General features: G+C 30.8%; 1 protein-coding gene and 1 long non-coding RNA gene across 2 annotated transcripts; both read left to right on the forward strand.

Moving 5' to 3' along the window:
- Positions 1-244: 244 nt before the first annotated feature.
- Positions 245-1,261, forward strand: LOC100800311 (ATP-dependent DNA helicase PIF1). The gene has a single exon (XM_006595153.1). It carries the CDS (start codon positions 245-247, stop codon positions 1,259-1,261), a length of 1,017 nt encoding a protein of 338 aa, XP_006595216.1.
- Positions 1,262-3,909: 2,648 nt separating this feature from the next.
- LOC100500242 (uncharacterized) lies at positions 3,910-8,160 on the forward strand. The gene is made up of 3 exons (NR_157214.1): positions 3,910-4,403; positions 5,852-5,984; positions 7,852-8,160. It is a non-coding gene; the product is annotated as an uncharacterized lncRNA (long non-coding RNA).
- The last annotated feature ends 5,299 nt before the right edge of the window (positions 8,161-13,459 follow it).

The following is a 13,459-nucleotide window of genomic DNA, read 5'->3' on the forward strand; positions in this document are numbered from 1 at the left end:
AGATATATTACAATCCAACAAAAAATCATTGAAGGATTATCCAGCCATGCCTTTTCCAAGACATGTGGTGTTGTCACATATAGGTAATATATATATATATATATATATATATATATGTTGAATAGAATTATGACAAAGCTCAATTACAACAAGATTTTGAAACATACTTTGCTTCTCTAATAGGTTAGCAAATACTAGTGTTCTTTTTAATTGATTATGTAGTATTAATACAGTAGAAAAAATGATGGCTCATGTAGTAGCTACCTTCCTTTTTTTCTATGCAAATACACATGAACAGAGGCATATCTTTGATAGTATCATTAATGCTGTCAATAGAGGCGCTGGTGGAATGTTTTTCCTATATGGGTATGGAGGTACTGGGAAGACCTTTATGTGGAAGACATTAGCTTCTACATTACGTTCAAAAGGTGATATTATGTTAACTATTGCGTCAAGTTGGATAACATCATTGTTATTACCATATGACAAAACTGCACATTCAAAATTTTCTATTCCTGTGCCTACATTACAAAACTCAATGTCTAATATCCACCAAGGTACAGAACAGGCTGAACTATTAAAGGCAACCAAATTGATTATATGGGATGAGGCTCCTATGGCTCATAGGTATTGTTTTGAGGCATTAGATAAGACATTGAGTGACATCATGTGTATGTCTAATTCTGACAATGTTCCATTTGGTGGAAAAGTTGTAGTATTTGGAGGTGATTTCAGGCAAATTCTTCCTGACATTCCTAGAGGAAGTAGATCAGATATAGTGCATGCTACTATAAATGCCTCATACCTGTGGGACTACTGTACTGTCTTGAAGCTGACAAAAAATATGTGTTTGCAGTCGAACCTCACATTGACAAATTCACAAGAAATCAAGAGCTTTTCCCAGTGGCTGATAGATGTTGGTGATGGGAAACTAGGCAAAAGTGATGATGGCTGTTATGAGATAAAAATTCCACCTGATCTTTTAATAACAAGCTTCACCGATCCTATTGAAGCAATTGTAAACCATACATACCCAGATATCCAGAAGAAGTATAAAGATGAGGAATTTCTCAAATCCAGATCTATACTTGCTACAACAAATGAGGTTGTAGACCAAATCAATGACTATGTATTAAACATTATCCGAGGTGAAGAAAAGGGGTATTTCAGCTATGACTCAATTGACATGAAAAATGCTGCAACAACTAAAGCTTTTGAAGCAATTACACTAGAGTTTCTACATTCATTAAAGACATCATGAATACCGAATCATAAAATTAGGCTGAAAGTTGGCACACCTGTTATGTTGATTCAAAATTTAGATCAAGTTGAAGGCCTATGCAACGAGACAAGACTAATTATCTCTAGAATGGCCAACCATGTTATTGAGGCACGAATAATTTTTGGAAAAAAATGTAGGAAGCTTGGTTTACATTTCGTGAATGTCATTATCACCATCTCAATCTCCTTAGCCTTTCAAGATGACTAGAAGACAATTCTCACTTATTGTGTCATATGCCATGACAATCAATAAATCTCAAGGCCAATCTCTTCAATGTGTTGGATTATATCTTCCTCAACCAGTTTTCAGTCATGACCAACTTTATGTGGCATTCTCAAGAGTACAGAGCAAAGCTGGATTAAAAATTCTTATTCATGATAAAGAAGATAAACCACTAAATTCAACAACCAATGTAGTTTTCAAGGAAGTACTACAAAATCTATAGTTAACTGCAGGGTTATTAACTGCATTGTAAATTGGACCAACTTCATGACTTCTACTTTTTCACAATTTCACCAAGACAACATTCAGTACAATTTCATCCTCCTAAGCTTGCAACATAAGTTCTATAAATTTAGTTTATTTACTTGCAAATAGTGTAAAACTACATGTGTTTGTTAGTCACTGTATGAAATATTGTATTGTAAGTGTAACAGTTTTGTGCGAGTCATTGAATAAAAGAATAACTATTGTATGCCTAAGTAGATCCAAGTTGTATTTTGATGCAGTAGTGATTATCAACCACCAGGTTTCTGTTTTACGCTGAATGCATGTATACTTGATGCAATTTTTATACTAAGTGTCTGAAGCAAATGTGGTGTAACTCTGCTGCATATATGATGAGCAATTGTGTTGATATAAATACATTTCCAAAGCAATCAAAATCACATCATGTGCAGTTAACTGTAGTGTTATTAACAAATCTAAAAGTTGTATAGCTTCATGACATCTACTTTTTGCATAATTTGATACATAACAAAATTGACCTCAGCTTCATCTTGCTAACCTTGCAACATGAGTTCTTTATATATGGTTTATTTATTTCATCTTCAGCTTAAAACTATATGTGTTTATAAGTTATTGTGTGCAAAATTGTACTGTCAGTGTTACTCTTTAAATAAATACTTGATTGTTTCATGAATAAGTAAATTGAACTGATATTTTCAGGAATCAATGCTTATCAACCATGAGGTTTCAATTTTACACTGAATGCATCTATACTTAATGCAATGCTTATAGTTAGTGTCTTAAACAAATGTTGTGTAACTCAAGTGTAGTGTACTTTATATTAAATCCCCTATTGTGATTAAATGGTATGATAGTGTAATGATGCAGCCTTCAATTTTCAGTCATAATGCAATTTTTTTAGCAGTTGGTAAGAGCATCATAATTGTGTAGCCATGAGTTTCATATACTTTTTACAGAAGAGGTATGACAGTTGGTAAGGTTGTAACAGCTTAAATGACATACTTTTTTCACAGTTTCATTGAATACAAAATTTGTCACAACTTGATTATCCTAACCATGGAACATGAGTTTTTAGATATGCTTTTTTTACTTGGTTTCAGTTTAAGACTATACGTGTCTATTAATTACTGTGTGCAATATTATATTGAGAGTGTAAGACTTTGTTGTTCCTAATTGAATTCAAACATCGTTGTTGTGTAACTAATTAAAATCAACTGATGTTTTGATGCAACAACATCATTCAACCAAGAGGTTTTAGTTTTACACTAAATGCATCTACACCTCATGCAATCTTTATACTTAGACTCTCTCATGCAATGTTTTAGTTTTATCACTTCAATTGAAGGAATTTCTCATTTTTGAATTTCAGTTGCATGTTCCACAACCTAACCAAAATCTTGCATTTTCATTCTCCGGTGTACAGAGGTTGTCCACTTGTGTTGCTTGAAGAAATTGACTTCACTTGGTAAAAACAAAAGCTTGTGGTTCTTGTGGAGGTTAGAAGAGTTACCGAAATGAGAATGTAGAAATGAAAATTATTGGGAACATGGAAAATTCATTTCATTTTGCAAAACTTATGGTATAATATAATAATGATGATTAATTATTATTTTTATTGAAATTATTTTTAAAAAAAATTACTTAAATCTTATTTAAATTTAGTTACAAACGTAACAATATAATCCACAACAAATAAAATATTACAGAAGTTGCAAGAAAACAACTAGAGAAATCAATCTAAAACCAAGCTTGTGGTTATTCCTCTATAAAGTTCCATTTATTCTTGTATTTAAAAAAGAAATTTCAATAAATAAATTAATGCAAACAATAAAATTAATTTAAGCAGACAAATTCATAAATTTTAATAAAAATATGGACAATAAAGCTTTAACATGTCTCTAATTACTTTCTGCATTTCCCTCTCTTCCCTATCTGATAAAAAAGACATAAGTAGAGTATTAGCATTTTCATCCAAAGTGTCTTCAACTCTCTCTAAATATAAAGAGTCTTCAACTCTCTCGGCATCCATAGAGTCTTCAATTATCTCTAAATCTAAAGAATCTTTGACCCTCTTCGCATCCATGGAGTCTTCAACTCACTACTAAAAAAACAATTTTTATGACACACTTTCAAAGACGGTTTCCATGGAGGTGGCATTTTTGTAAATACAGAATTTTTCAACAAAGACGATTTTACAAAAATCATCTTAAAAGACTATCATTCTAAGATGGTTAGAAGTGAATGGTTGTCATCTCAGGGCTTTGAAGCCCTTTTTCCTTTCGCTCTCGCGAAATCCAGCAGTGCCTATACTCACACAGTCACAAACCCTAACAATGACACCACCACATTTTCTTGCTTCTCCTCCCTTTAGCCATGCCCGAATCACGTGACTGTCGCGTAACCATCATTGACCTTGCCACCTCCTTATCCCGCTTGTGTCCCATTTATCTACAATGACGCTCCAACTCTTTGTACCCCCCCCCCCCAAAGAACCGCCACCCTCAATAGCGGAAGAGCTTGTGCTTGTCCCGACTCCCAAAACATACCACAATCTACTGTGTGACATGGTAAAGGATGTGTTCTGTTACGCTGCGTGCTTCCGACGTGGTACCCTAGGATCCAATTCTTCTACTCTTTTCTTCATCACAGATAGGTCTCTCTCACTCTCTCTTTCCGCCATTTTTCCTTTCCGATTAGAGTAGAAATCAATTTCAATTTTTTTTCATCCTTAAGAAACTCTACGGAGCAAATGTGTATCTGAGTCTTCAGATTCTCGATGCTGATACTACTTCTCGACAAAGCATTGATATGGTTCTTCTCACCAAACAATATTCTCTCTTTTCTTCCTTTCAATTTTGTTGTCATTTTACTAATGTAAGGCTTGCTTCCTCAATTGATTGTAATAATTGAAGTATGAATTCATTTTTTTTTAATTTCAATTTATTACTCTACAGAGAGCTATGGGTGATATCTGTGAAAAACTTCTCTGGAATTTTGACAATTGGTGGAGATGGTAGTTGGGTTTGTGAAAAGTTAGACAGACATGTTTTAGATGTTCAATTTCCGTTATGGTGAACCTATACCGAGAATTTGGTTTCTTTTATTGGTATCTTAGGCTCATGAAAGAATTCCTTCAAGTAAATATAACTAGGTTCTATAAAAAAAAAAAGTAAATATAACTAGGTGACCTTAGGACTTATTTATGTTAAATTAAAATCAAAACAGTGTGAAAGATGCAATTGATTTAACTGGTAGAAAGTTGAAATGCTCATCATTTTCCCCAAGCTCATATTTTAATTGATAAACAAGTGTTAGTACTATAATTTCATGATTATTCTATCAGGTATTTGTTAGCAAGTCGTTAAGAACATATTTAGATGTAGTTTGGAAGGATGAAAGGCTCCAATTGATCCATTTACTTTGGTAATAAACATTCAGATACTTCCTCTGTCATTTGCCTAATTCATTGTATTTGATAATTGAACTTGTTTTATATACCTTATTTTTCTATAAAGTAATGTTAAGATAAAACTTAAGTGGTTTGCAGATGGAAACTGGAGGTTTGAGAATTCTAGTGCTGACCAGCTAGTATTGTATTATCGATTAGGTTAGAGTAAATTCATTGTAATTTGCTAGTAGGAAAATAACCCGTTATGAATTTTGCTTTGTTTTTAAAAGGTTTTAGATGGTTCTTTTTTTTCAGTGTTTTTTGTTATCTCTTGGACCTATTTGTGATGGACCACAATTCAACTTCTTTCTGTTTTTTTTTTTTTTTACTTTTTGGACTCCTTAGTTTTTGAATAAGCACAACCATTGCAAGTTGTCAAATAATTTAATAATATCATACTAATTTGTAGCAGCTGCTAGATACTGCATGCTAGTCAGTACCTTCTCATGCTATATATTTCTTTCTCCTCCGTTCTTCTTATGAATTACTGATTGTCGAATTACATGCGCACTTGAATTTAACATTCATGGATCGTATGGTTAGAAATAAACATTGATCTGTTTTAATTTATTTTCTTTTTATTAATTATGCATGACACTGGCATGTATGTGATTTGGGGTTCACACCTTATTGTGGTACGTTTTCTATTTCAGCTTGACTTTAGCATTTTACTTGTGAAGTAATATAATCCAAACAAGCTTCAACAACATTCTTTCTGCTCAACAAGTCTTCAATTTCAATCAGTGATCTTCACCTTTCTCTCTGCCTCATCTCCCTTTAATTCAGGTTGGTTAACTTAAATTCTTCTGAATTATTGCTCAGTTAGTAACAGAATTAAGGTGCAACAAGAGTAGGGGAGATAATTTTCATGCCGCTCCAAACATTGATAATTTCTTTGTGACATTCATTGAGGTGCTATGTGATAGACCCCCTGGTCATGATTGGGAAACTAGATATGCTTGCTGAGCAAACAAAACATTGGAGATGTTAAGACAAAGTACATGGGAGTTCTTAGAGTATGAATGCTCTTGCCTCTTGCTCAAGGAGGAAAATGCTTTCGAGGCAAAGAATGCATTTCAACAAGAGTAAATAACTTTTCTCTCTTGAGAAATATTTAGATTATATTTTTCTTTTCTTTTTAAAAATTCCATGATAGAATCATTAATATTGTTTTAATAAAAATATTTTTTTAATATATTAGTAAGTATTTTTAGTATTACTTAACATTTTGTTATTCTACACTGATAAAATAGAATATATTACGAGCATTAATCTTTTAAAATTTAAAATTTCTATAAAAAAAATAGTCATTTCATTGCAAAGCTGGCCAAATTGGTATATTAAATTTTTTATAAATTAAAAAAAATATTTATCAACTTTCATGGTTACTTTGCCATTTTTTATTAATTTATTTTTAAATCTATCAATTTTACAATAAATTTAATCTTCATCTTTAGAATGAATAGATTATTTGGTTATAAAATTGTCAAACTAAATTATATAACCTAATGTAATAAAAAAGTTATATAACCTAATTTTTTTAAATAAGCTTATGTTTAGAAATTCAATTTTCTACTTCTAAATGTGTGTAAAGTCCAAAACTTACAAAATAATTGCTATAATGTTCTGCTGTCTTGAATCAACAATTGGCTTTAGATTGCTTAACTGAAATCTCTAGATTTAATTAGACACCTAAAATAGTAATGTCTTATTTTATATGTTTTTTCGATTTGTTTGTGTTAATATTTTTCTTTGTTGTCTTGTTTTCTGATGTGGGTATAGGGTAGGCAAACTAGTTATTCTTCTAGAATTTGAGAATACTCTTCTCTCTTTCCACAAGTCAACTTGAGAATATTACTTATTATTAGATAGTTCATAATCATTCTTATATTCACAGTTAATCTCAAAATTACATATAATTTGAGTTTTTCAATTCAATACAGGAGAAAGAGTTAGTAATCCTCAATTATGCAACACATATATAGAATATATTGACATCATAGTTCAAAATTATGTAATAATTTCTGCTACAAGTAGCATCAATCATATATATTATAGTTGTATATATGATGAGTTGTGGCATGCATATGCTTTTGTCTTGTGCTTGTGCTTGCGGTTGTGGCACTTCAGTATGATCCTTTGCTAGAATAGTAAGCTAGATGCTAGAATAGTAATGATGAGATAAGCAATGAACCGTACTGTAGAGCTCAAACAAATAGTAGTTAAGCATGTTCACAGCTACCTAACTGTACCGAAGATTCTAGAATGTTTTAAACATAATAGCTATGGTATGGTTTAATTTGAAAAGTTAGAACATGGACTTAAATTCACTGGAGTGGACCATCTGTAAATCTCATGCCAGACAAAAGGTCACACTCATGCCCGTGTAAATATCATAACCCATGTGTGCTTATTGAAATCTATCTTGGATATTGCCAGCTTGGTCTATTTTTCTTGGTTTTGTTTTGTTTTTGAGACATGGTCATTATGATTGTGTGCGTATATTCTGATGTTGCTGAATTTTCTTCTATGTGTTATGTTCTCTTGTTTGCAAATTACTAGCATGGAATAATGAAGTTATGTTCTCTTGTTTGCAAATTACTATCATGGAATAATGAAGTGACTTGTGCATTGCCTCTGTGACCTATGACAGTCTGCTGGTAACTCTAGTGCTCTTTTCCTAACTGTTGCAGCTCAAAATCTACTGTCTCAAATTAGCAGAGGAGCTTGGGGTGATAGTTCCTAACCCATGGGTTACTTGCTTTAAGGCGGCTAGTTTACCTGCCATTGTTTGTCTTCTTATGCCATTGATTTTGTACAAGCTCTATCCCCCTGAAATCAAAGACACACCAGAGGCTCCTGCCCTGGCTGCCAAGAAACTGGAAAGTATGGGCCTTGTCATTAAAAACGAATGGATTATGGTCGGCACAATGCTCCTTGCAGTGTCTTTATGGATCTTTGGGTATGTCTTCTGCCATCTATTATATCTATTCCTATGGATGAATGTTTTTTGGACTGATTTCTAAGTTTGTTGACTTTTTGGGTGGAGAACTTGATCCTTGTGGAGATGCTGGAAATATAGAAATTTGAAGAATATTTATTTAAATAATACTTTCTAATTTTTATCAATGTTCTGGCCACCTACTTCATGCTCTTTGGCTTATTATGGATGCTACTTTAGGAACTCTTCCATATGTATATGAACTTAATAAAATAAAGTAATGTCATTAGTGATAAATAGTAACTTTAGTTTGATGTCTTCCAACGGACCCAAACTATTCATATGCAGGTCATTTCACCTTCTGTTGATGACTATGAAGAATTATACATGTCTGTTGAGCAGTATAGATTGTTGTTTTTTCTTAATATTTCTCTTGGTTGAATTCTGTATTATTTGTGTTTTTTTATTTTGCAAAGACACTATCAGCATAGCAAGTGCTGTAGCTGCAATGATTGGTTTATCAATACTCCTCCTATTAGGAGTCCTTGACTGGAATAACTGTTGGAATGAAAAATCAGCATGGGATACCTTAGCTTGGTTTGCCATTTTGGTAGGTATGGCAAGCCAGTTGACAAACCTTGGTTATGTGAGCTGGATGTCTGATTGTGTGGCCAACAACCTTCGGTCATTCTCTTTGAGCTGGCCGGCTTCAGTAGCTGTTCTTCAGGCAGCTTATTTCTTCATCCACTACCTTTTTGCAAGTCAGACTGGACACGTGGGGGCTTTATACTCCGCAGTTCTTGCCATGCATAAGGCAGGTGGTGTTCCTGGTATTTTGGCAGCCCTTGCTTTAGGTTATAATACAAATCTTTTTGGTGCAATAACACTATAGTAGCCACCCCTATTGAATTGGCAAACGTCAGAGAACTCCTTATGAACTATGATGTTTTTAGTTTCCTTTATTTTCCTTGTTACAACTTACAAGCTTTATTTTATTTTAATTTTAATTATATTTTTTTCTCTTTGATTCTGTTTCTAGTCCAAGCTATATTTAATATTCTCTTGTTAATATATTTGAGGTTCTTTCTTCATGAAATGAAAATTTGGTCTTTCATATTCTGATCTTTCATTTGTATTTTGTCTCTTAATATTTCTTTTATGGGTAACATATATTTTTCATGATATGATAATTTATTATTTTAAATTTTTAATTTAAAAAAAAAATTCTAAAATATTTCTTTAAAAAATCGTCTTGTAAAATCTACATTCTAAGACGGATTTTAAAAAAGTAATCTTAGAATTCTCAATTTTTTAATTTTTTAAAAAAATTCTAAGACGATTATCTAAAAAATAATATATTTTTAACTGTATTTTATTTTAGATAATATCAACAATATATTTTAGTATATAATCTATAAAAACGGCAATATTTATCTTCCTTATGCATGATACATACTTTTCTTTGACTAATATATTTGATGCTTACAGTTGAGAAACAATATGTTTTGTTCGTTGACAAAAGAAAACAAGAAGAAAGAAAAAAAATGGTGCAAGAATGAGATATTTCTTGGCTTGTCCCCAACAACAACAAAAGGTAATTCTATAACTCTCCCTCAACAAAGTGATTATAGTAGCATATTTTCCCCCCATAAGTTTTCTTTCCAAGCTTCGCCTCTAGTTTTATTTGTGTAAGAATTCTCAATAAACAATAATGAAAGGTAAAATTTAAGTTTTTATTTTTATTTTTTTTCCTATTTGTATTTAGTAATGGCACACTCAAGTTACGTTTAAAGTTCAAAATTTCCAAATTCTTCAAATCATACCATGACTCAAGAAGAAGAAGAAGGTACCTATAGTTTTATTTTCTTTCAAATTTTAAATTATTTTTCTATTTCCTTTTATTGGTTATGAATTTCTTCTATATATATTCTTAAATTTTCATATCATAATGGTGGTTTTCTTATAAACTTTTTTCGGTGAAAAATGCAAAAGGACGTACAAATACAAGAAAAGTTGGAAGGGGAGTAACTTATGGTTTAAGTGATGCAAATAAAAAAAGAAGAGTACTACAAACAAAATGTGTGTTTTCATTCTACTTGATAAGATGGTGGCTGCTGGACCAAGAGTTGCAGATTTTGTCACTGAAATTTTTATTATTGTTCAAAAGCATGCTCCTTTTAACATTGACAAGTGGAAGCAAGTTCCGGAAGTTGCAAAAGAAAAGATAGTTACAAAAGTTTTGGTAAATTTAATTTTTGTACACATAATTTTTTTTATTTTATTTTTTTCGTGTTATTAGCCTAACTTGACATTAATTAGTTTAATTTATTTATCATGTACATGATACTTTTGATGTTGATGGCGTTGATGCACAGCACACTAAAGATATTATTTTATTTTTTTTCGGCAGAAAGACGTACTATACCGAATTCACAGATGTAGACTTCACCAATATTTCAAAAAATATGAAACAACGCAATTGACTTTGGAGAATAAGCCTAGTGATTTAAGTGTTCAAGATTAAGAATATCTCGTAAATTACTATTCAAGTTCTAAGTTCAATGTATGTTTGATATTAACATGTATAATAATATACCATTACTTTTCCTTCTTGAATTTTAAGTGTTTAAATTGTATTTTTTTAGGAAATGAGCACAAGAAATAAAAGAAATAAATCAAAGCAAATTATTAATCATAGATGTGGAAGGAAGTCAATTCAAGCTATTAGCTTTGATGCGGTAATTTTATTATTATTTAATTGTGATTTTTTCATTGCATAGCTAAATTAGTCATGATAATGATTTTTGATTGTTTAATTTTTTTCGTTAGAGAAATCCCGAAACTCAAAAGGCACCTAATTTTTGAGATTTAAGGAAAATGACTCATACGTAAATTATAATTATACCTGATGAACTATTCTTAACTACAAATTATAATTATGATATATTTATTTTTTTATTGAATTAATAGATGAGGGTTCAAGAAATTATTTTTGAGAAGTTACAAGACAAAGATGAGGGTTCAAGAAATTATTTTTGAGAAGTTACAAGACAATGAGGAGACCGATAAAGACCACATTGTTAATGCAACTTTTCAATCAGTTGTAGAAGAACAGTCACGGTATTGTCATGGTGTTGGTGCGGGCATTCAACCAACTAAGGGAAAATCTATTACAGGGTTATGTGAACAACTTCAAGAAGAGCGTAATATAAGAGAAGAAATGGCAGCGCATTTGGAAGAAAGTCAAATGACATTTGAAGAAAGATTAGAAAAACAAATTGAAGAAAAAATGACATATATTTTTAAAAATGCGTACTGTTTCGGTAAGTATGATTAATATTTAACTAGTATATAGTTACAATATTTTTTTTTTACATTTTAAAAGTTTGCTCAATATATTGAATTATTAATTAATAGATGTTTTATTGATTTATATAGGTTGGATAATCTTCCCCGACAATGGATAATGCACAGAGTTGTTGAAGTTATTATTAATGTGACGACGCAACATAACTAAGTTGTGAATAATTATTTTTTCAAAGCAATAATTAGTTTTATGTTGAATTAATAATTTATTATGTTAAAATTGGAGGTCAATTGTTGGTCACTCAACTATTGCATAATGGGATATTCAAAGTAAAGCTTAAAAGGGGAATAATTGTTCCACTACTTGGACAAATTATTTTTCTTTTTTTGAAATTTAAGTTATTTCTTTTTTAACTTCGTTATTTCTTAATAATGAGTTTTTTGAATCATTAAATTATGTAGAATGATGTTTCATGATATTCAATCAAGTTTACATACATTGTCTTTATCTTTTATTGATATCATTAGTCTATATGTTTTTATTACTTTTACATTGATGTTGTTTTAATTACTTATGATAATTAAATTATTTTATTTATATAAGTAGTTGCAATAATAATATTTGTTGTAAAAGCATAAGTAGTAATAATGAAAATTTTAGTTGTGAAAGCATAAAGTGACAACGATAATGTTCATTGTGAAAACATAAGTAGTGATAGCAATAATTTTTGTTGTGGAAGTAAAAGTTGTGGCGGTGAAATTTTTGTTGTGATACCTTAAGTAGTGGCAGCCAAAATTTGAGTTGTGCAAAGATTGAGTGACAACGGTAGTGTTCATTGTGTAACTAGAAGTAGTGATAGCAATAATGTTTGTTGTGAAAACCAAAGTAGTGGCAAAAAATATTTTTGTTGTAAAAACATGTATTGGCAACAAAAATTTACATTGTGAAAACATGACAACGATAATTTTCGTTGCAAATGTATAAGTAATAGCAGCAAAAAAAATTGTTGCGAAAGTGCTAGTAGTAGCAACAGAAAATTTCATTGTGAAAGCATTAGAGTGGTAGCAACATCAATTTTCTCCTTGGCAAAAGTAATTTTTGTAGCAATATTGAATACTTGTCAATAAAAAATGTGGCTACAAATAGCCTTTTTTTCTATGTTTCACTTTGTTGAGTATATATTGCCAAATTTAAATTAGTTGTGCGAGAGGATTTAAAACAGTTGTTTGACTATTATAGTATTCTTTCATGAAACATGTCTCAATTTTTGTTTTCATTAAATATTTATATTATTTCAATATTAAATAATCAATATTGTATTTAATATAGTATACAAATAATTTTATTATTTACTTTTTTTACCTAAATGGGTTTAAAAAAAAATCAAAATTAAAAGATAGTAAATTTTTTCTTATCTAGTTATAAAAACTTCATAATAAAAATGTATATAAGACTAAAGTGATTAACTTTTCATAGATGTTATCTCTCTTGTGTTGAAACAACCTTATGATGAGAATTTGGTCTCTGAAAAAGATTAAATATAATCAAGAATCAACATTGATTCATACTTTTTGTGAAGAATCATGCCTTAAGGTTGACTTAATCAATGACTCAGACATGTGTAGGATAAGTTTATCAATATTATGTTGATAAGAATAAAAAACCTTTTATTTAATCAACAGTGAAAAAAATTCTAGTGGGGGATATAAGAGGGGATATGTTGCACTCTTAAAAGAAAAACACAATAAAAAATAAGGAATGCTTTGTTGTGCACCCACAAGTTACTCGCCTTTTGTTTATTATATTTTTTTCTTTTCACTCTCAATTCAATTCAACATTAAACACTGGTGGATCCCACACAATGCACCAATCAAAACTCATGTATGCATTACTTTACAATGTTTTAATTAAATTTACAGATTTGTATTTCTATTATTTATATGGTCACACTCTATTGTGGCTAGGGGTGGAAATGAGCCGAGCTGCTTGTCGAGGGCCTTTGGCTCGGCCTAT

The sequence above is a fragment of the Glycine max genome, chromosome 13 (assembly GCF_000004515.6).
Source record: "Glycine max cultivar Williams 82 chromosome 13, Glycine_max_v4.0, whole genome shotgun sequence".
Lineage (NCBI taxonomy): Eukaryota > Viridiplantae > Streptophyta > Magnoliopsida > Fabales > Fabaceae > Glycine > Glycine max.